This window comes from Salmo salar, chromosome ssa10 (assembly GCF_905237065.1).
Source record: "Salmo salar chromosome ssa10, Ssal_v3.1, whole genome shotgun sequence".
NCBI lineage: Eukaryota > Metazoa > Chordata > Actinopteri > Salmoniformes > Salmonidae > Salmo > Salmo salar.
This window is the reverse complement of record NC_059451.1, coordinates 50,411,888-50,433,764: the sequence shown is the minus strand read 5'-3', so window position 1 is coordinate 50,433,764 and position 21,877 is coordinate 50,411,888. Positions and strand designations below refer to the sequence as shown.

Genomic DNA, 21,877 nt, shown 5'->3' with positions numbered 1-21,877 from the left:
TGCAACATCAGAAACAAAAAACTAAATGTTTCTGAAAAATGGTTTGATAAATAATGTAAAACAATTTGAAAACACCTAAGACAAATGTCAAATGAAAAACATAAGCAGCAAAACAACCCAAAGCTGCGATATGAATACTTAGAAACTGTGAAACAGTAGAAACATACACTGAAACGCAAGAAATCGAATTATACCAACAAGACACTTGATGAAATTGAAAACGCAATCGACCAAAATCAGTTCTGGGATATGTGGAACGATTTAAGCATGACAAAGCCGCAAGAATTAACCATAGAAAATGAAAGAATTTGGAAAACTTATTTTGATAATCTATTCAAAAACATCCCACAAAAAGACTTACAACAGAACCAATTAGAAATTCAAGAAAAATTGAACATCCTTGAATCAGTCATTAAAAACAATAAAAATTCATTAGATTACCTAATAACCCAACAAGAACTAAATGAAAAGCTCAAATCTATAAAATCAAAGAAGTCTTGTGGTCTAGATAACATCAGAAATTAAATGCTGAAAAACAGCACACCTGAGTTGCAAAATGCTGTGCTTAAATTGTTCAACATGGTATTAACTTCTGGCTGCTTCCCTGATGTCTGGAACCAGGGGCTCATCTCCCCTATCCACAAAAGTGGAGACAAATCAGACCCCAATAATTACAAGGGAATTTGCGTAAACAGCAACTTGTAGCAACCTGTAGCATTTTGAATGCAAGAATTCAAACCTTTCTTAAAGAAAAAAAATCTAATAAGTAAATGTCAAATTCACTTTCTCCCCAACCATCGTACTACTGACCAAACCTTACACTAATTAATAAACACATCCATCAAAAAAAGAGGGAAAAATCTTTGCTTCTTTATTGACTTTAAAAAAAGCATTTGATTCTATTTGGCACGAAGGGCTATTCTACAAAATTCTCCAAAGTGGGCATGGTGGTCAGGTGTATGACTTAATAAAATGTACAGTTGAAGTCGGAAGTTTATATACACAAGGCCCACCTTCAAAGTCAGTGCCTCTTTGCTTGACATCATGGGAAAATCCAAAGAAATCAGCCAAGATCTCAGAAAATAATTGTAGACCACCACATGTCTGGTTCATCCTTGGGAGCAATTTCCAAATGCCTGAAGGTACCACGTTCATCTGTACGAACAATAGTACGCAAGTATAAACACCATGGGACCACGCAGCTGTCATACCGCTCAGGAAGGAGAAGCGTTCTGTCTCCTGGAGATGAACGTACTTTGGTGCAAAAAGTGCAAATCAATCCCAGAACAACAGCAAAGGACCTTGTGAAGATGCTGGAGGAAACAGGTACAAAAGTATCTATATCCCCAGTAAAACAAGTCCTATATCGACATAACCTGAAAGGCCGCTCAGCAAGGAAGAAGCCACTGCTCCAAAACCGCCATAAAAAAGCCAGACTACGGTTTGCAACTGCACATGGGGACAAAGATCGTACTTTTTGGAGAAATGTCCTCTGGTCTGATGAAACAAAAATAGAACTGTTTGGCCATAATGACCATCGTTACGTTTGGAGGAAAAAGGGGGAGGTTTGCAAGCCGAAGAACACCATCCCAACTGTGAAGCACGGGGGTGGCAGCATCATGTTTCAAAGTTGTAATTATTTTTGCCTCTATGGCCTATTTATTGCCTTACCTCCCTACTCTTCTACATTTGCACACAGTGTACATAGATTCTTTCTATTTTTCTTTTCTTTTGTGTTATTGACTGTACATTTGTTTATCTGTAACTCTGTTGTTTTTGTCAGTGTGTTATGCTGTCAGTACTGTTGAGCTGTCAGTATTTTCTTGTTTTGTAGTGTTCCAGTGATCTTTTTTTTAAATTAAATGATGCTGAACACTAACTCTGCTGCATTTTGGTCCACTTCTTCTCTCCATGACGACAGTTGTGACAGAATTACCCACCAAACCAGGACCAAGCAGCAGAGGAACGAGGAGGAAGGATGGACGTGGGCAGAGCTAAGGAGGAGCGTTTCCAGGGCTATGGAAGAGTTTAGTAAACTCGAGAGGCAGCCCCAATAATTTTTTGGGGGGGGTCACAAGGGCAGTTTTGCGGGGCAAGAATGGAGCCCCAGGCCAGCTCCCCGCACTAGCATGGAGGTGCGTGTCTCCAGGCTGGCACGTCCAGTACCAGCCCCACGCATCAGGCATCTAGTGTGTCAGCCCAGCCTTGCCAGTCAGGAGTCGCCAGAGCTGCCTGCCGGTCGGGAGTCGCCAGAGCTGCCTGCCGGTCGGGAGTCGCCAGAGCTGCCTGCCGGTCGGGAGTCGCCAGAGCTGCCTGCCGGTCGGGAGTCGCCAGAGCTGCCTGCCGGTCGGGAGTCGCCAGAGCTGCCTGCCGGTCGGGAGTCGCCAGAGCTGCCTGCCGGTCGGGAGTCGCCAGAGCTACCTGCCGGTCAGGAGTTGCCAGAGCTGCCTGCCGGTCAGGAGTCGCCAGAGCTGCCCGACTGCCCGGAGATGCCAAAGCTGCCCGACTGCCCGGAGATGCCAGAGCGGCCCGACTGCCCGGAGATGCCAGAGCGGCCCGACTGCCCGGAGATGCCAGAGCGGCCCGACTGCCCGGAGATGCCAGAGCGGCCCGACTGCCCGGGTCTGCCAGAGCGGCCCGACTCCCCGGGTCTGCCAGAGCGGCCCGACTGCCCAGGTCTGCCAGAGCGGCCCGACTGCCCGGGTCTGCCAGAGTGGCCCGACTGCCGCCCGGGTCTGCCAGAGTGGCCCGACTGCCGCCCGGGTCTGCCAGAGTGGCCCGACTGCCCTCCGGGTCTGCCAGAGAGGCCCGACTGCCCTCCGGCCCAGCCCGAGTGGCCCGCCTGTCCTCCGGCCCAGCCCGAGTGGCCCGCCTGTCCTCCGGCCCAGCCCGAGTGGCCCGCCTGTCCTCCGGCCCAGCCCGAGTGGCCCGCCTGTCCTCCGGCCCAGCCCGAGTGGACCGCCTGTCCTCCGGCCCAGCCCGAGTGGCCCGCCTGTCCTCCGGCCCAGCCCGAGTGGCCCGTCTGCCCGGCGCAGCTATCGGCGCCACCGAAGTGGGCGACGCCAAAGGTGGAGCGAGGTCCACGTCCTGCACCTGAGCCACCTCCAGGATAGGTGGGTTGGGGAGGGAGGGTGTAGCACAGTGCCGCCGTTGACGGCAGCCACCCTCCCTTCCCTCCCTTATTGTTTAGGGGTTATTGTTTATTGGTTTTGTTGGGGTATTGGGGATTTTTTGTTGTGTTTTCTTTTTGTAAGGTGCATTACGGGGTCTGCACCTTGAGGGGGGGGGGTACTGTCACATCCTGACCAGCAGCGGGAGCAATTGGATTAGTTTTGGTCAGGATGTGGCAGGGTTTTTGTGTGTGTGAATGGTTGTGTTGGTGGTTAGGACTCCCAATTGAAGGCAGGTGTGTTGAGTTGCCTTTGATTGGGAGTCCTATATAGGAGTGTGTGTTTTTCTTTGGGGTTGTGGGTAATTGTTTCTGTTCAGTGTGTTATGCTGTCAGTACTGTTGAGCTGTCGGTATTTTCTTGTTTTGTAGTGTTCCAGTGATCTTTTTTTTTTATTAAATGATGCTGAACACTAACTCTGCTGCATTTTGGTCCACTTCTTCTCTCCATGACGACAGTTGTGACATTGTCGCACTGCTATGCTTTATCTTGGCAAGGTCGCAGTTGTAAATGAGAACTTGTTCTCAACTGGCCTACCTGGTTAAATAAAGGTGAAATGTTGTGGAATGCTTTGCTGCAGGACGGACTGGTGCACTTCACAAAATAAATGGCATCATGAGGCAGGAAAATTATGTGGCTATATTGAAGCAACATCTCAAGACATCAGTCAAGAAGTTAAAGCTTGTCGCTAATGGGTCTTCCAAATGGACAATGACCCCAAGCATACTTCCAAAGTTGTGGCAAAATGGCTTAAGGACTACAAAGTCAAGGTATTGGAGTGGCCATCACAAAGCCCTGGCCTCATCTATAGAAAATTTGTAGGCAGAACTGAAAAAGCGTGTGCGAGCAAGGAGGCCTACAAACCTGACTCAGTTACACCAGCTCTGTCAGGAGGAATGGGCCAAAATTCACCCAACTTACTGTGGGAAGCTTGTGGATGGCTACCCAAAATGTTTGACCCAAGTTAAACAATTTAAAGACAACGCTACCAAATACTAATTGAGTGTATGTAAACTTCTGACCCACTGGGAATGTGATGAAAGAAATAAAATCTGAAATAAATCCTTCTCTCTACTATTATTCTGACATTTCACATTCTCAAAATAAATTGGTGATCCTAACTGACCAAAGACAGGGAATCTTTACTAGGATTAAATGTCAGGAATTGTGAAAAACTGAGTTTAAATGTATTTGGCTAAGGTGTATGTAAACTTCCAACTTCATCTGTATGTACACAGAAAACAAGTGTGCAATAAAAATCAAAAACCAAAGAACAGAATTATTTTCACAACGTCGAGGTGTGAGACAAGGCTGCAGTTTGAGTCCAAATCTTTTCAACATTTATTTAAATGAATTAGCAGACATGTTGGACCATTCTCCAGCCCCAGGACTCACACTATTTGACACAGAGGTAAAATACCTGCTATATGCTGATGATTTGGTACTTCTATCACCAACCAAAGAAGGTCATCAACAGAACCTTAACATTCTAGAGCAATACTGCCATAATTGGATCCTGGCAGTAAATTTCCCAAAAACGAAAATCATGATTTTCCCCTAAAAAAAACTGATGTCAGAAACACAAATATAAATTCACCCTAAACAACACCATAATTGAACACACAAAAAATGACTCATACCTTGGTCTGACCATATCTGCATCGGCAAACTTTAATATGGCAGTGAATGCACTCAAAGAAAAATCCCACAGAGCATTGTATGCAATAATTATGAGACTATTCAAAATCAACATCCCAATTAGAATTTGGACTAAAATATTTGACAGTGTAATCCAACCAATAGCTCTTTACGGAAGTGAGGTTTGGGGGCCACTCAATAAACTGGACTTTAAAATGTGGGACAAACATCCAATTGAAGCCCTACATGCAGAATTCTGTCGGAGAATTCAACAAGTCCAGAGAAATACAGCAACTAATGCAGGAAGGGCAGAATTGGGCCTCTTTCCAGTGGTAATGTAAATACAGATTAGATCATCAACATTTTGGCTACATCTAAATTCAAGTCTGCAATTTAAAGGACTTCAAACCCAAGAGCTGAGCCCAGAAACGAGCCCTCTCAGTCAGCTGGTGTTGGACCTAACCAACCAAGCTGACACCAGCACTGCTTCAAAAGAAAGAATTCCAATAAACAAAATCATGAACCAATCAAAGGACTCATATTTACAACATTGGAAAAACGAAACAAAGAGAGAGAGAGGTGGTAGAGAGAAAGAGAGAGAGAGGGAGACAGTGAGAGACAGAGAGAGAGAGGGAGACAGTGAGAGAGACAGAGAGAGAGAGCAGAGAGAGACAAAGAGAGCGACAGAAGGAGACAGTGAGAGAGAGGGAGACAGTGAGAGACAGAGAGAGAGAGGGAGACAGTGAGAGAGACAGAGAGAGAGCAGAGAGAGAGAGACAGAGAGAGAGACAGAGGGAGACAGTGAGAGAGACAGAGAGAGACAGAGAGAGAGAGGAGACAGTGAGAGAGACAGAGGGAGACAGTGAGAGAGACAGAGAGAGAGAGGTGGTAGAGAGAGAGAGACAGACAGAAAGGTGGTAGAGAGAGAGACAGAGAGAGAGAGGTGGTAGAGAGAGCAGGTTTGTAGCTGCTGACAATGTATTCCTGTGTTGGACAGCCTGAGAGGCCAGGCTTTGAAGACAAGATGAATGCCTGCAGTGTCCCTGTGGCCCCTTCTCCCCACTTCCTCCAAGGAGACCGTCTTTTCAGCACTTTGATGCATATCTCCTCTCAATGACGCTAGCTCTCCCTCTCTGCAGATACAAACAGGAAGCCATGCCAACTCCCCCTGGAAAACTCACTTCCGTAATTGTTATTTTGTTCCAGAGAAGGGGGCGTACCCACCTTGATTTAACACCCCGTCCTCGATGAGCTCATCTTCACTGAAGTCTATGAAGGCTTCCACGTGAGCCAAACACTGAAACAACAAACAGACAGATGTTGAGCGAGAGAGACAACAATATATGCAGTCCTCATCACAATCCTCTCTATATTAATTCCTTTGGCAATGATTTAAATTTCTCGGTCGTGATTGTCTTCTAGGTCAGAGGGATAAATGGAAGGCCACATCTCAGTAGACTAAAACATCCCAGTAGACTAAAACATCTCAGTAGACTAAAACATCTCAGTAGACTAAAACATCTCAGTAGACTAAATCATCTCAGTAGACTAAAACATCTCAGTAGACTAAAACATCTCAGTCGACTAAAACATCTCAGTCGACTAAATCATCTCAGTAGACTAAAACATCTCAGTAGACTAAATCATCTCAGTAGACTAAATCATCTCAGTAGACTAAAACATCTCAGTAGACTAAATAATCTCAGTGGACTAAAACATCTCAGTAGACTAAAACATCTCAGTAGACTAAATAATCTCAGTGGACTAAAACATCTCAGTAGACTAAAACATCTCAGTAAACTAAATCATCTCAGTAGACTAAAACATCTCAGTAGACTAAAACATCTCAGTAAACTAAATCATCTCGGTAGACTAAATCATCTCAGTAGACTAAAACATCTCAGTAGACTAAATAATCTCAGTGGACTAAAACATCTCAGTAGACTAAAACATCTCAGTAGACTAAATAATCTCAGTGGACTAAAACATCTCAGTAGACTAAAACATCTCAGTAGACTAAAACATCTCAGTAAACTAAATCATCTCAGTAGACTAAAACATCTCAGTAGACTAAAACATCTCAGTAGACTAAAACATCTCAGTAAACTAAATCATCTCAGTAGACTAAAACATCTCAGTAGACTAAAACATCTCAGTAGACTAAAACATCTCAGTAGACTAAAACATCTCAGTAAACTAAATCATCTCAGTAGACTAAAACATCTCAGTAGACTAAAACATCTCGGTAGACTAAAACATCTCAGTAAACTAAATCATCTCAGTAGACTAAATCATCTCAGTAGGCTAAAACATCTCAGTAGACTAAAACATCTCAGTAGACTAAAACATCTCAGTAGACTAAAACATCTCAGTAAACTAAAACATCTCAGTGGACTAAAACATCTCAGTGGACTAAAACATCTCAGTAGACTAAAACATCTCAGTAGACTAAAACATCTCAGTAAACTAAAACATCTCAGTGGACTAAAACATCTCAGTGGACTAAAACATCTCAGTAGACTAAAACATCTCAGTAGACTAAAACATCTCAGTAAACTAAATCATCTCAGTAGACTAAATCATCTCAGTAGACTAAACAAAGCATCCTCTCCTTGTCTCCCTTCCTGTGCCATGACAGAGGTGAACAGGTGAAGGCATCATCGCTACTGAAATGCACCCTAAAGATCTGAATGTTGATTGACACATGGAATGATTCAATAGTTCAATAGTTCCAGTAGGACAGGAAACATCAGCCGACTGCATGTTCCCTCCATCCACACATTGTACCAGAGAAACAATAGCAGCATTGTCTGCATGCCGAACTAAGGAAAGGGTGAAACTACAGTAGGTAGATTCCAAACATACTATTTTGACTGTCAAAAATAGAGATTGGATTTTGTTAGGCTGCTGACGGTCTTCCTCAGGAAGACCAAAATTAGGCTCTTTTCTGTAGCACTCCTCTCAGGAGAGGTGGTGAAGTGTTGATACCCAGGTCTGGTGCCAAGGTAGAGATCACATGATACACTCTGGGTAGAAGCTGCCCATTGGCACAGATCTAGGATCAGCTGGTTCCTGATCCCTGATCTCTCATCCCTGCTGTCAGACAACTACAGTATAGACAAGACACTCTCTGGACATCACACTTAATCAGACCACTCTAACAATGGCCTGGGGACGACTCGCAGCCAAATGGCAACCACGCCAACTCAAACAGCTCACCCTAGACTTCTACAGTATACACAAAGGCCTGAATCCTAACTTTGTGACCTGTGTGTTTTTAATGCAACACCGCTGAACAACTGCCTGGCTAGCTTAGACAACAACAAGCTGGGTGAAGCCGATCCAGGCTAGGTAACCATCCATGTATTTTCTCTTTCTCTGGGGAACCTACTACCTACCCGTTTGAGCCTGTAACTCCAGTCCTGGTAGAGACGGCCCAGCTCCCCATCCATCTGCCTGAGGGCCTGCCTCCTCTGGGCCTCAGTCTCAGCGTGGATCAGGTCCCCCAGGCCCTCCACCTCCGTCAAGCCCAGTTTCCCCGCGTGGAAGGCCCTCCGCGTGAACTCCCCTGCCTCCGCAGGCCTCACACCCTCAAGGCTTCCTGCATAACACACAACGCACAGCAAGACAGAGAAAACAGGGTCAATGCCAGGGTTAATTAGTAACACACACACAGCAAGACAGAGAATTACTCAAACAGGGTCAAAGCCAGGGTTAATTAGTTACACATACACAGCAAGACAGAGAATTACTCAAACAGGGTCAAAGCCAGGGTTAATTAGTTACACATACACAGCAAGACAGAGAATTACTCAAACAGGGTCAAAGCCAGGGTTAATTAGTTACACATACACAGCAAGACAGAGAATTACTCAAACAGGGTCAAAGCCAGGGTTAATTAGTTACACATACACAGCAAGACAGAGAATTACTCAAACAGGGTCAAAGCCAGGGTTAATTAGTTACACATACACAGCAAGACAAAGACAACACTTGGGTCACTAATAAGGTTCCCTATCGTTCACAAGCCAAGGTTACTAAGGTTCACTAAGGCAATGTACACTACAGTTCAAAAGTTTGGGGTCACTTAGAAATGTCCTTGTTTTTAAAAGAAAAGCCCATTTTTTGTCCATTAAAATAACATCAAATTGATCAGAAATACAGTGTAGACATTGTTAATGTTGTAAATGACTATTGTAGCTGGAAACGGCAGATTTTTTTATGGAATATCTACATAGGCGTACAGAGGCCCATTATCAGCAACCATCACTCCTGTGTTCCAATGGCGCGGTGTGTTAGCTAATCTAAGTTTATCATTTTAAACGCTAATTGATCATTAGAAAACCCTTTTGCAATTATGTTAGCACAGCTGAAAACTGTTGTTCTGATTAAAGAAGGAATAAAACTGGCCTTCTTTAGACTAGTTGAGTATCTGGAGCATCAGCATTTGTGGGCTCGATTACAGGCTCAAAACAGCCAGAAACAAATACCTTTCTTCTGAAACTCGTCAGTCTATTCTGGTTCTGAGAAATGAAAGCTATTCCATGCGATAAATTGCCAAGAAACTGAAGATCTCGTACAACGCTGTGTCCTACTCCCTTCACAGAACAGCGCAAACTGGTGCTAACCAGAATAGAAAGAGTAGTGGGAGGCCCCGGGGCACAACTGAGCAAGAGGACAAGTACATTAGAGTTTCTAGTTTGAGAAACAGACACCTCACAAGTCCTCAACTGGCAGCTTCATTAAATAGTACCCGCAAAACCCCAGTCTCAACGTCAACAGTGAAGAGGCGACTCCGGGATGCTGGCCTTCTAGGCAGAGTTGCAAAGAAAAAGCCATATCTCAGACTGGCCAATAAAAAGAAAAGATTAAGATCGGCAAAAGAACACAGACACTGGACAGAGGAACTCTGCCTAGAAGGCCAGCATCCCGGAGTCGCCTCTTCACTGTTGACGTTGAGACTGGTGTTTTGCAGGTACTATTTAATGAAGCTTCCAGTTGAGGACTTGTGAGGAGTCTGTTTCTCAAACTAGACACTCTCAGTCACCCAAGTCATAGACTGTTTTCTCTGCTACCGCACAGCAAGCGGTACTGGAGCGCCAAGACTAGGACCAAGGCTTCTTAACAGCTTCTACCCCTAAGCCATAAGACGGCTGAACAATTAATCAAATGGCCACCGGACTATTTACATTGACGACCCTGGCAATGAGGTAAGGTGTTTTTGTTAGAACCTTTACAGAACTTAATTTATTGTTTGTTAATATGGTGGCCTGATTCTTACATGCTCTGCAAAGGCATTACATCAACCAGAGACTGTTGCCAGTTGTACTACTACAGCATTAATAAAGAACAACAAAGCTGGTAACTACAGGAGACACCAGGATTATATAATCATCAGCTTTATGTATTGTGTTGTTGACTGGCTGTTCTGAGAAGATGCAAATCTGAGACACTGCACAGTTTACATTCATTTATATAACACTGCCCCCTAGCAGCCAAACATGAACATTGCAAGGACACTGACAACAGTTCTGCATTGCTCTCAAGTTCAAGGAAAGTGTTTGCAGGAAGGAAAGCAACGCAGACACCCAGATGAAACAGCTACAAGAACACTTATCTCCTCTAGGCTCTAGCCTAGTACTATATATATATATATATATATATATATATATATATATATATATATTCAAAAACAAGGACATTTCTAAGACATTTCTATATATACACACACACACACACTATCGTTCAAAAGTTTGGGGTCACTTAGAAATGTCCTTGTTTTTGAAAGAAAAGCACATTTTTTGCCCATTAAAATAACAACAAATTGATCAGAAATACAGTGTAGACATTGTTAATGTTGTAAATTACTATTGTAGCAATTACTATTGTGTTAGCTAATCCAAGTTTATCATTTTAAAAAGGCTAATTTATCATTAGAAAACCCTTTTGCAATTATCTTAGCACAGCTGAAAACTGTTGTTCTGATTAAAGAAGCAATAAAACTGTCCTTCTTAAGACTAGTTGAGTATCTGGAGCATCAGCAGATACTCTCTGGACATCACACTCAATCAGACCACTCATATCTCTCTACAAATGACTGTGCTCTAACCTACTTCCATATCTCTCATCATATGACTGTGTGTTTACCTAGGGCTTGTAAGACAGCTGTGATGACTGCAGGACCTCCGTGAATATGGAACTCTGCACTGTCTTCCCCTGTGAAGCTGTGGGGACCTGACAAGAAAGCACAACAACAGTCACGACAACAACATTGGATAAGACAAACAAGAACAGCTACTATGAGATGCTTATATATATTTTTTTTAAATCAAAATGCATTGTGGGTTTATCCGATAATAACTGTGAGATGTCCTCTAAGACCAATCTGACCTTTGAACCAGAGGACCAGTCCTCGGTCCAGCAGCTCTTTGGACTGGGGGTCAGTGATCCTCCGTAGCAGGGCGGTACGAGGGGGTAGAGCCTGGGTCAGACCTGCCATGTTTCTCAGGACCATGGAGGAGGCAGGACCACTGACACGGACCACCGCCACACCACACCTGCCGTGGCCCGACGACAGGGCAAAGATGGTCTCAGCATCGCATACCGCTCTGGTCGGGATACACAGGCCCCTCGCTGATGGAGATGCTCTGTTGAAGACATTTATACAATTGTCAAGCGACTGGGTGCTTGAAAAGTGCGATATATATACACTGAACAAACATGTTAAATGCTACATGGAACAATTTCTAAGGTTTTCATGAGTTACAGTTCATGTAAGGAAATCAGTCATTAGGCCATAATCTATGGATTTCACATGATTGGGAATACGGATATGCTTCTGTTGGTCACAAATACCTTAAAAAAAAGTAGGGGCGTGGATCAGAAAACCAGTCAGTATCTGGTGTGACCACCATTTGCCTCATACAGCACAACACATCTCCTTCGCATAGAGTTGATCAGGCTGTCGATCGTGGACTCGGACACCACTATACCAATTTCTCAGAAACTTGGTGTACAGCACCTCAAGACCAAGATCTTCAAAAGCAGTTGATATCGTAAACATCATGGCCGCTGTGAGCCAATGAAGTTGAGTGATGTCGGGCTGACAATTCAAGTCAGTCTTGGAGGGAAGACCATGAGGGAAGGCCCTGAGGGAAGACCCTGAGGGAAGGCCATGAGGGAAGACCCTGAGGGAAGGCCCTGAGGGAAGACCCTGAGGGAAGGCCATGAGGGAAGACCCTGAGGGAAGGCCCTGAGGGAAGACCCTGAGGGAAGGCCATGAGGGAAGGCCATGAGGGAAGACCCTGAGGGAAGGCCATGAGGGAAGGCCATGAGGGAAGACCCTGAGGGAAGGCCCTGAGGGAAGGCCATGAGGGAAGGCCCTGAGGGAAGACCCTGAGGGAAGACCCTGAGGGAAGGCCATGAGGGAAGGCCATGAGGGAAGGCCCTGAGGGAAGACCCTGAGGGAAGGCCATGAGGGAAGGCCATGAGGGAAGGCCATGAGGGAAGGCCATGAGGGAAGACCCTGAGGGAAGACCCTGAGGGAAGGCCCTGAGGGAAGACCCTGAGGGAAGGCCCTGAGGGAAGGCCCTGAGGGAAGACCCTGAGGGAAGGCCCTGAGGGAAGGCCATGAGGGAAGGCCATGAGGGAAGGCCCTGAGGGAAGACCCTGAGGGAAGGCCATGAGGGAAGGCCATGAGGGAAGGCCCTGAGGGAAGACCCTGAGGGAAGACCCTGAGGGAAGGCCCTGAGGGAAGGCCCTGAGGGAAGACCCTGAGCTGAGGGAAGGCCCTGAGGGAAGACCCTGAGGGAAGGCCCTGAGGGAAGACCCTGAGGGAAGGCCCTGAGGGAAGGCCCTGAGGGAAGGCCCTGAGGGAAGGCCCTGAGGGAAGGCCCTGAGGGAAGACCCTGAGGGAAGGCCATGAGGGAAGGCCATGAGGGAAGGCCCTGAGGGAAGACCCTGAGGGAAGGCCATGAGGGAAGGCCATGAGGGAAGGCCATGAGGGAAGGCCATGAGGGAAGACCCTGAGGGAAGACCCTGAGGGAAGGCCCTGAGGGAAGACCCTGAGGGAAGGCCCTGAGGGAAGGCCCTGAGGGAAGACCCTGAGGGAAGGCCCTGAGGGAAGGCCATGAGGGAAGGCCATGAGGGAAGGCCCTGAGGGAAGACCCTGAGGGAAGACCCTGAGCTGAGGGAAGGCCCTGAGGGAAGACCCTGAGGGAAGACCCTGAGGGAAGACCCTGAGGGAAGGCCCTGAGGGAAGGCCCTGAGGGAAGGCCCTGAGGGAAGACCCTGCTGGCCATGCATCTCAATACTCTACAATGTTTCCTGAAGTCTGCACTGGTCCACTACCTACATGGATTCAAAAGTATACGATTGGTGAGAGTACCAGAGATGAAGTCAGAACCAGAACCCTTTAAATCCAGACCAAGAGTTTTTAAGACCCAGACCAAGGACCAGTGGATCGAGACCATGACCTGACCAAGACCAGTTTAAATGGGTAAAAATAGTATAGTACAGTATAGTTCAGTACAGTAGTCTAGTATAGCACAGTATAGTCCAGTACAGTAGTCTAGTATAGCACAGTATAGTTCAGTACAGTAGTCTAGTATAGCACAGTATAGTTCTGTACAGTATAGTCTAGTATAGTACAGTATAGTTTTGTACAGTATAGTCTAGTATAGTACATTACAGTAAAGTAAAGTACAATACAGTAGATTCAGTACAGTAAAGTACAGTATAATACACTACAATTATGTTCAGTACATTACAGCACAGTTCAGTACAGTTCATTACAGCACAGTACATTACAGTACAGTTCATTACAGCACAGTACATTACAGTACAGTTCAGTACATTACAACACAGTATAGTTCAGTACATTACAGTACAGTTCAGTACATTACAGCACCAGGCAAGAGGCCGGGAGTATGGGAGTGTGATCCATGGACCGCTCCTCTCTGTCATACATCCGGGACAGTGTGTCTGCCTTAGCGCTCTGGGAACCTGGCCGGTAGGACAGGGTGAACACAAAACGGGTAAAAAACATGGCCCACCTTGCCTGGCGAGGGTTCAGTCTCCTCGCCGACCGGATGTACTCCAGATTGCGGTGGTCAGTCCAGATGAGAAAAGAGTGTCTCTCCCCCTCAAGCCAATGTCTCCACGCCTTCAGAGCCTTGACGACAGCCAACAGCTCCCGGTCCCCCACATCATAGTTTTGCTCCTCCGGACTGAGCTTCTTCGAAAAGAAGCCACAGGGGCGGAGCTTCGGTGGCGTACCCGAGCGCTGAGAGAGCACGGCTCCTATCCCAGCCTCGGACGTGTCCACCTCCACTATGAACGCCAAAGAGGGATCTGGATGAGCCAGCACGGGAGCCGAGGTAAACAGAGCCCTCAGGTGACCAAAAGCCCTGTCCGCCTCAGCTGACCACTGCAAGCGCAGCGGGCCCACCTTCAGCAGTGAGGTAATGGGAGCCGCTACCTGACCAAAACCCCGGATAAACCTCCGGTAGTAGTTGGAAAACCCTAGAAACCGCTGCGCTTCCTTTACCGTGGTGGGAGTCGGCCAATTACGCACGGCTGAAATGCGGTCACTCTCCATGTCCACCTCTGACGTGGAAATGCGGTACCCTAGGAAGGAGACGGACTGTTGGAAGAACAGACATTTCTCAGCCTTGACGTACAGGTCATGCTCCAACAGTCGACCAAGCACCCTGCGCACCAGGGACACATGCTCGGCGTGTGTAGCGGAGTATATCAGAATGGCGTCGATATACACCACTACACCCTGCTCGTGCAGGTCCCGGAAATTCTTGTCAACAAAGGCCTGGAAGACTGATGGAGCATTCATCAACCCGTACAGCATGACGAGGTACTCATAGTGCCCTGAGGTGGTACTAAATGCCGTCTTCCACTCGTCCCCCTCCCGGATACGCACCAGGTTGTAAGCGCTCTTGAGATCCAATTTTGTGAAGAAGCGCGCCCCGTGCATTGACTCGATCGCACTGGCGATGAGCTGTACCTCACCGTGATCTGATTGATACCCCGATAGTCAATACACAGGCGCAGACCTCCATCCTTCTTCTTCACAAAAAAGAAACTCGAAGAGGCAGGTGAAGTGGAGGGCTGAATGTATCGCTGCCCCAGGGATTCGGAGACATATGTTTCCATAGCCGCCGTCTCCTCCTGTGACAGAAGATACATGTGACTCCTGGGAAGTGCTGCATCTACCAGGAGATTTATCGCACAATCCCCCCGTCGACGGGGTGGTAATTTAGTCACCTTCTTCTTACAGAAGGCGAGAGCCAAATCGGCATATTCTGAGGGGATGCGCACGGTGGAGACCTGGTCTGGACTTTCCTTTCACACCTCCCTGAGCACTTGTGACCACCCCTTGAGAGCCCTCTGTTGCCACGAAATAGTGGGGTCATGACAGGCCAACCAGGGTAGGCCCAGCACCACGGGAAAAGCAGGAGAATCAATAAGGAAGAGACTGATTCTCTCCTTGTGACCCTCCTGCGTAACCATGTCTAGTGGAGCGGTGGCCTCCCTAATCAGCCCTGACCCTAATGGTCGACTATCTAGGGCGTGCACAGGGAACGGCATATCCACAGGAACAAGGGGAATTCCTAATCTATGGGCAAATGAACGGTCAATAAAATTCCCAGCTGCGCCTGAATCTACGAGCGCCTTATGCTGGGAATGCGGGAAAAACTCAGGAAATTTAATAAACACATACATGTGAGCAACAGGGGGCTCTGGGTGAGCCTGGTGCCGACTCACCTGGGGTGACACGATGGTGCCCTGCCTGCTGCCTCGACTCCCTGAGGAACCCCCCCAGCACTGACCAGCAGTGTGCCCTCTGCGGCCACAGATGGTGCAGGGAATGACCCTCCTCCGGTCGCCCTAAGCGCAGCACCTGCCAGCTCCATGGGCGTCGGAGCGGAGGTCCTGGGGGATGGAACTGACAGGCCCCGATCCGGACGTCCGCGGGTAGCCAGCAGGTTGTCCAGCCGGATGGACAGGTCCACCAGCTGGTCCAACGTAAGGGTGGTGTCTCGGCAGGCCAACTCCCGATGGACGTCCTCGCGCAAACTGCACTGGAAATGATCGATCAGGGCCCTGTCGTTCCATCCCGCGCTGGCGGCCAGGGTCCGGAAGTCCAAAGCGAATTCCTGCGCGCTCCTCGTCCCCTGCCTCAGGTGGAACAGATGTTCACCCGCCGCTCTACCCTCAGGCGGGTGGTCTAAAACTGCCCGAAAGCGGCGGGTGAACTCTGCGTAATGGTCCACTCCATACGGCGTTGGCCCACTCCAGGGCTTTGCCTGAGAGGCAGGAGACGAGGGCGGACACGCTCTCACGTCCCGAAGGAGCCGAGTGGACTGTCGCCAGGTAGAGTTCCAGCTGGAGTAGGAACCCCTGGCATCCAGCAGCCGTCCCATCATAATCCCTCGGGAGCGCGAGCCGAGTGAAGGAGGGGTGAAAACCGTAAAGTTGGCAGGTAGCAAAGTAAGGTTAGCAACAAACCGCACAGCAGCACGTAAACAAGTCTACAGGTTGTGACCGGTTCAGTACATTACATTACAGTACAATTCAGTACAGTACATTACAGCACAGTACAGCTCAGTTCAGTACATTACAGTACAGCACATTACATTACAGCTCAGTTCAGTACATTACAGCACATTGCAGTACATTACAGCACATTGTAGTACAGTTCAGTACATTACAGCACATTGCAGTACAGTTCAGTTCCTTACAGTTCAGTACATTACAGTACAGTTCAGTATATTACAGCACATTACAGTTCAGTACATTACAGCACATTACAGTTCAGTACTTGTCGGTACATTACCGTTCAGTTCATTACCGTTCAGTACATTACAGTTCAGTACATTGCAGTTCAGTAAATTACAGCATATTACAGTTCAGTACATGTCGGTACATTATCGTTCAGTTCATTACCGTTCAGTACATTACAGTTCAGTACAGTTCAGCACTTTACAGGTCAGTACATTACAGCATATTACAGTTCAGTACATTACATTACAGTTCAGTACATGTCGGCACATTACCGTTCAGTTCATTACAGTTCAGTACATTACAGCACATTGTAGTACAGTTCAGTACATTACAGCACATTGCAGTACAGTTCAGTTCATTACAGTTCAGTACATTACAGCACATTACAGTTCAGTATATTACAGTTCAGTACATTACCGTTCAGTACATTACAGCACATTACAGTTCAGTACATGTCGGTACATTACCGTTCAATACATTACAGTTCAGTACATTACAGCACATTACCGTTCAGTAGAGTTCAGTACATTACAGCACATTACAGTTCAGAACATTACCGTTCAGTACATTACCGTTCAGTACATTACAGCACATTACAGTTCAGTACATGTTGGTACATTACCGTTCAGTACATTACAGTTCAGTACATTACCGTTCAGTACATTACCGTTCAGTACATTACAGTTCAGTACAGTTCTGTACATTACAGCACATTACAGTTCAGTACATTACAGTTCAGCACATTACAGCTCATTACAGTTCAGTACATGTCAGTACATTACAGTTCAGTACATTACAGCACATTACAGTTCAGCACATTACACTTCAGCACATTACAGTTCAGTACATTACAGTTCAGTACATTACAGCACATTACAGTTCAGTACATTACAGTTCAGTACATTACAGGTCAGTACATTACAGTTCAGTACATTACAGCACATTACAGTTCAGCACATTACAGTTCAGTACATTACAGTTCAGTACATTACAGCACATTACAGTTCACTACATTACCGTTCAGTACATTACAGTTCAGTACATTACAGCACATTACAGTTCAGTACATTACAGTTCAGTACATTACAGCACATTACAGTTCAGTACAGTACAGTACAATTCAGTTCAGTACATTACAGTTCAGTACATTACAGCACATTACAGTTCAGTACAGCACATTACAGTTCAGTACATTACAGCACAGTACATTACAGTTCAGTACATTACAGCACATTACAGTTCAGTACATTACAGTTCAGTACAGGTCAGTACATTACAGTACAGTTCAGTACATTACAGTACAGTACAGTTCAGTTCAGTTCAATACATTACATTATAGAAATCTAATGTTGGGCCAAATATACATCTACATTGAGTGCAGAAAACATTAAGAACACTAGTTCTTTCCATGACATAGACTGACCAGGTGAATCCAAGTGAAAGCAATGATCCCTTATTGATGTCACTTGTTAAATCCACATCAATCAGTGTATCTGAAGGGGAGGAGACAGGTTAAATAAGGATTTTTAAGCCTTGAGACAATTGAGACATGGATTGTACATGTGTGCCATTCAGAGGGTGAATGGGCAAGACAAAATAATGAAGTGTCTTTGAAATGGATATGGTAGTAGGTGCCAAGCGCACCGGTTTGTGTCAAGAACTACAATGCTGTTGTGTTTTTCACACTCAACGGTTTACCGTGTGTATCAAGAATGGTCCACCACCCAACGGACATCCAGTCAACTTGACACAACTGTGGGAAGCATGGGAGTCAACATGGCCCAGCATCCCTGTGGAACGCTTTCAACACCTTGTAGAGTCCATGACCTGACGAATTGAGGCTGTTCTGAGGGCAAAAGGATGGGTGCAACTCAATACTAAGAAGGTGTTCTTAATGTTTTGTCCACTCAGTGTATTTGTGCTATTGGAGGGTTGGAGCCCTTGCAGGCTATGCATGTCAATACTCTGCACTTTTTCCCTGAAGTGTGCAGTTGTCTACTATCCACATGGTGGTTCTCTGTAGCTCAGTTGGTAGAGCACGGCGCTGGCAAAATAGTGGGTTCAATTCTCACAACCCCCCAAGTGTAAAGAATGTATGCACGCATGACTAAGCTGCTTTGGATGAAAGCAACCTGCTAAATGGAATGTTATATGATTTGTGCAACACTGGAACCTGCAATTCATACACATACAGTGCATTCTGAAAGTATTCAAACCCCTTGACTTTTTCCACATTTTGTTATGTTACAGCCTTATTATGAAATTGATTAAATTGTCCCCCCCCCCCCCTAAAAACATATCACATTTTATAAGTATTCAGACCCTTTCCTAAGTACTTTGTCGAAGCACCTTTGGCAGGGATTACAGCCTTGAGTCTTCTTGGGTAAGACGCTACAAGCTTGGCACACCTGTATTTGGGGAGATTTTACCATTCTTCTCTCAAGCTCTGTCAGGTTGGATGGGGAGCGTTGCTGCACAGCTATTTTCAGGTCTCTCCAGAGATGGTCAATCGGGTTCAAGTCCGGGCTCTGTCTGGGCCACTCATGGACATTCAGAGACTTGTCCCGAAGCCACTCCTGCGATGCCTTGTCTGTGTGCTTAGGGCCGTTGTCCTGTTGGAAGGTGAACCTTCACCCCAGTCTGAGGTCCTGATGGTTCACCCATCTCCACAGAGGAAGTCTAGAGCTCTGTCAGAGTGACCATTAGGTTCTTGGTCACCTCCCTGACCATGGCCCTTCTCCCCCAATTGCTCAGTTTGGCCGGGAAGCCAGCTCTAGGAAGAGTCTTGGTGGTTCCAAACTTCTTCCATTTAAGAATTATGGAGGCCACTGTGTTCTTGGGGACCTTCAATGCTGCAGACATTGTTTGGTACCCTTCCCTAATTCTGTGCCCCGACACAATCCTGTCTCGGCGCTCTACTGACAATTCCTTCAACATCATGGCTTGGTTTTTGCTCTGACATGCACTGCCAACTGTGGGACCTTATATAGACGGGTGTGTGCCTTTCCAAATCATGTCTAATCAATTGAATTTACCACAGGTGGACTCCAATCAAGTTGTAGAAATAGCTCAAGGATGACCAATGGAAACAGGATGCACCTGAGCTCAATTTCAAGTCTCATAGCAAAGGGTCTGAATACTTATGTAAATAACGTATTTCTGTATTTAATACATTTGCTAAAATTTCAAAAAGAATGTTTTCACTTTGTCATTATGGGGTACTGTGTGTAGATTCCTGAGGAAAATGTTTTATTTAATCCATTTTAGAATAAGGCTGTAACGTAACAAAATGTAGAAAAAGTAAAGGGGTCTGAATACTTTCAGAAGGCACTGTATGCTCTTCCATAGTGTTCAACCATGACGTGAGCACGGCTCAGAGGGCTAGTGCCTTAGTCTTGTAATACATGCCAACCCAAGGCAGCCTAGTGTCAAACCTCACCCCTGCAGCTTTGACAGACATCCCTGGACAGTGAGGGGTGTTGTACCAGAAATACATTTTATGACTTGTAAAATAAGGCATAATATTTGAGCAAACGAAAACGGGACAAAAAAGGCTTGGACCCCGGGTCATCGCTGCTTGCAACTATATTTATTATTATTACACATTTGAAGACTGGGAAGATAAGTCAGATCATGGGACTGTTATATGGCTGGGTAACAAAATGTGGGTTATCGATTTGTTAAGGGATATTATTAAGGGATATATTGGTTATAAAACGGTAGAAGTATGGTTATGATCAGGATACATTGAATTGAAATAAAAGCAACTAGCCCAGAGAGTTTTGACTAACCTGAATGTCTTGAGGGTGTGTATAGCGCTTCTCCACAATCCCCAAGTGCATGGCAACATTATGACTCAAAGCAAATCACAACAAATGTTGCATAGCTGATAGGCTCTGCCCATTGTATGTAGATAGCTAGGTTATGTGTAGACCCTATTCTCGGTAGAAGCTATAACAACTACAGCTGTCCATGTGAAATGTTACCATCGTTTAGTAAAAAGGCGAATCTCACATGAGATTCACTCGAGGCATTCTGTCAATCGTTCTGGTGGTGACTGAAATACTTGAATATGGCAGTTAGACAACGCAGAGTTGTATTTACTATATATCGGTAACATTCAGCACACAAACTCCCATCGCCTGTCTCCACGCTTCTTTCTTTCCGTTTCCAAAAATATGAAAACGTGTTAATACTACGGATGGTTTGTATTGGTCTGGGGTCCTCAATCTCGGAAGAGATGCATGAATGTAACTGGTCCAACCACCGTCAATCAAGAATATGCCCTCCTTTTTTGTGCTATCAAAATGGGTCCGTGGTGCTACTGCAGCGACATCATGTGCGCAAATTTGCATTCTGTTGAGTTTGCATAAATATGACATCATTCGCTGACCTTGTTACTTAATATCGTTTGTTCAACGTTGTAGCAGAGATCTTAATATAATGAGGAGATGCTCATGTCTCCGCCCTCACAATGGGAGTCGTTGTCCTAAACACGGGAAGGCAGGCGACAAGCTTACTGTAGGTCCAAAATAAGCCTTTAGAAACGCATTGGACTTATTTTGGACATACTTTGGCGAGGGTGAAACCTCTCGCTTCGCCTCTTCCTCTCTGGTTGAATTTATGTTATTGAGACTGTAGTAGCTGACCTAGTGTTATAGGTACTAGGCACATTATGAACAGTGAAACCTTAATGGTGCACTATGCAGAAATCACTCCACCATTTCCTGGTTGCTAAAATTCGAATAGCTCGCCTAATTTCAGTTTATGGGGCAAGCAAGCAAGTGCAGTGTATAGAATCATTGTATCATCTAAACCGCTGTGAAATATATTTTACATAACCAAAAATATTGTATTTTCAGCTGTTTGAAGCTGGTGTACAAAACTGAAAGTAAAAGACGCAATAACAAAACTTAAGAACTAGAAGCATAGAAATATTGCACATAGAACAAATCTATAGCTTCTTGGACTTGCTTTAAATTAGAATGACAGATCTATAACTCGCATTTCTATGGTAATTTGGTGGTGTCATCCCAAAAGTTACATATTGCAGCTTTAATATCATACTCTTTGATAACGTGCATGCCTATAGATTTTTCAATGTAGTTTTCTATTATATTTAAGGATGTTTTAGAAAGTATTTTTTATTTTATTTTTTACAAAACATATATATTTTTGGGTGAATAATCATCATGATAGAAACCTGCCATATTTTCTTTGAGCACTTGCCGCAAATACATTATGTAACAGGCCTATCTACAGTAGAGTAAT

The 21,877-nt window shown here is 45.6% G+C and overlaps 1 protein-coding gene across 1 annotated transcript in view; it reads right to left on the bottom strand.

Moving 5' to 3' along the window:
- The window catches only part of gtpbp3 (GTP binding protein 3, mitochondrial), a 33,255-nt gene extending 12,458 nt beyond the window's left edge, over window positions 1-20,797 (bottom strand). Inside the window, exons 1-5 of the mRNA XM_014123579.2 lie at window positions 20,398-20,797; window positions 11,198-11,454; window positions 10,955-11,041; window positions 8,206-8,408; window positions 6,032-6,104 (exon numbers count right to left, since the gene is read on the bottom strand). Coding sequence (XP_013979054.1) covers window positions 6,032-6,104; window positions 8,206-8,408; window positions 10,955-11,041; window positions 11,198-11,454; window positions 20,398-20,456 — 679 coding nt within the window. The 5' untranslated portion in view covers window positions 20,457-20,797. The remainder of the gene's footprint in view (window positions 1-6,031; window positions 6,105-8,205; window positions 8,409-10,954; window positions 11,042-11,197; window positions 11,455-20,397) is intronic.
- Between the last annotated feature and the right edge of the window lie 1,080 nt (window positions 20,798-21,877).